Raw genomic sequence first — 1,326 nt, forward strand, 5'->3', positions numbered from 1 at the left:
GAATACTCGCCTCGCAGGCAAATGACTCGGACTTAAAATCCAGAGGGCAGATATGTATTACGGATGAACCTAAATAAGCGCGAAACTGGGCTCGTGGATATCCGGTGTGTTGGCCGTCCTGGATGTTGTGCGCGGCGACCTATTTGCTGTTGAAACACACACACACACACATACACACACACACACACACACACACATATATATATATATATATAGTTCGGAGAGAAATACCAAGGCAGTTGTCTGAGGGCGCGTTTAAACTACTTCTTTAAGTCATGCATCTCAGAAAAGCGAGTCTGATGTAAAAGCTGAGGATTGTTGTTCACCCATTATGTGAGTAATTGTTGCATTGAATTTTTGTTATCGCCACATCAAAAATGTGCCCAGATTGCCTAATTCGCGTGTTTAACTGGAAGCCCATTGCGGTCATACCGGAGTGGACTTCACAGGTAACCTTTAGATTAAGGAGGGAAGCAGGTTGGTGAAAATGTACCTTCTGATATTCACAGTTCTTAGTATTCGGGTTGTACATGGCGAGGTAGTGCCGGATATGAGCGTTTTATCATTTCTGCAAGCATTAGTCAGATTCTCTAATCTGTATGGCATCCCTTCGGCCATTTACAGTGAAAATGCGAGGACATTTCTGGGAGGTGCGGGGTGGTTTCAAAGGCTTGTGTTCAGTAACGACTATCAGCAAAAGTGTGGCTCTTGCAAGAGTAAATTCCGACCAATCCCGCTGTTTTCCCCCTGGGTTGGTGGCGTCTGGGAAAGAATTATTCAGACAATAAAGAATTGCTTTTATAAGGTGGTTGGTAGGGGTGAGTTGGACAATTTCTCATTACTCACCATCGTTTCGTACATCAAAAGAGCCATCAACAACCGCCCTCTGACTAATCCAGCATCTTCCGAGATTGAGTTGAAACAGTGACCCACCCAACATGGTCCTGCGTCCTAATGAGAATCCGGGGCTACTCTTAGCCCTGATTGACGGAGAATTTACTTCGCACATCCATCCCAGCCGGTAGAGGTTGCTCAGAACCATGCAAATTTGGAACAAATGTCTTGCACAATACATAACAATGTGGTACAACAATATTTGTGGAGTATTAGAGAGAAGCCCCAGGGTGGCTGGAGGGTTCTATTCTACAACAGATTGACCTGGCTTGCATTATTTCTCTGGCATATGCACAGTAAGAGAGAACCCTATTTACCGATTGTCTGTCCTTGGGCACCCAGTATGAGCATCGATCATTAGAAGTTTTGTAATAGGATGACGCATGGCTAATAAAACCGGGTGTCTGATATCCAACCTAAAGCAGATGACCC

General features: G+C 44.7%; 1 protein-coding gene across 1 annotated transcript; it reads left to right on the forward strand.

Moving 5' to 3' along the window:
• Window positions 1-487: 487 nt before the first annotated feature.
• On the forward strand, window positions 488-928 carry LOC145296986 (uncharacterized). Its single transcript, XM_080143208.1, has one exon. It carries the CDS (start codon window positions 488-490, stop codon window positions 926-928), a length of 441 nt encoding a protein of 146 aa, XP_079999334.1.
• Window positions 929-1,326: the final 398 nt, after the last annotated feature.

The sequence above is a fragment of the Euprymna scolopes genome, chromosome 17, assembly GCF_053919585.1.
Source record: "Euprymna scolopes isolate OS-2025 chromosome 17, ASM5391958v1, whole genome shotgun sequence".
Taxonomy (NCBI): Eukaryota; Metazoa; Mollusca; class Cephalopoda; order Sepiida; family Sepiolidae; genus Euprymna; species Euprymna scolopes.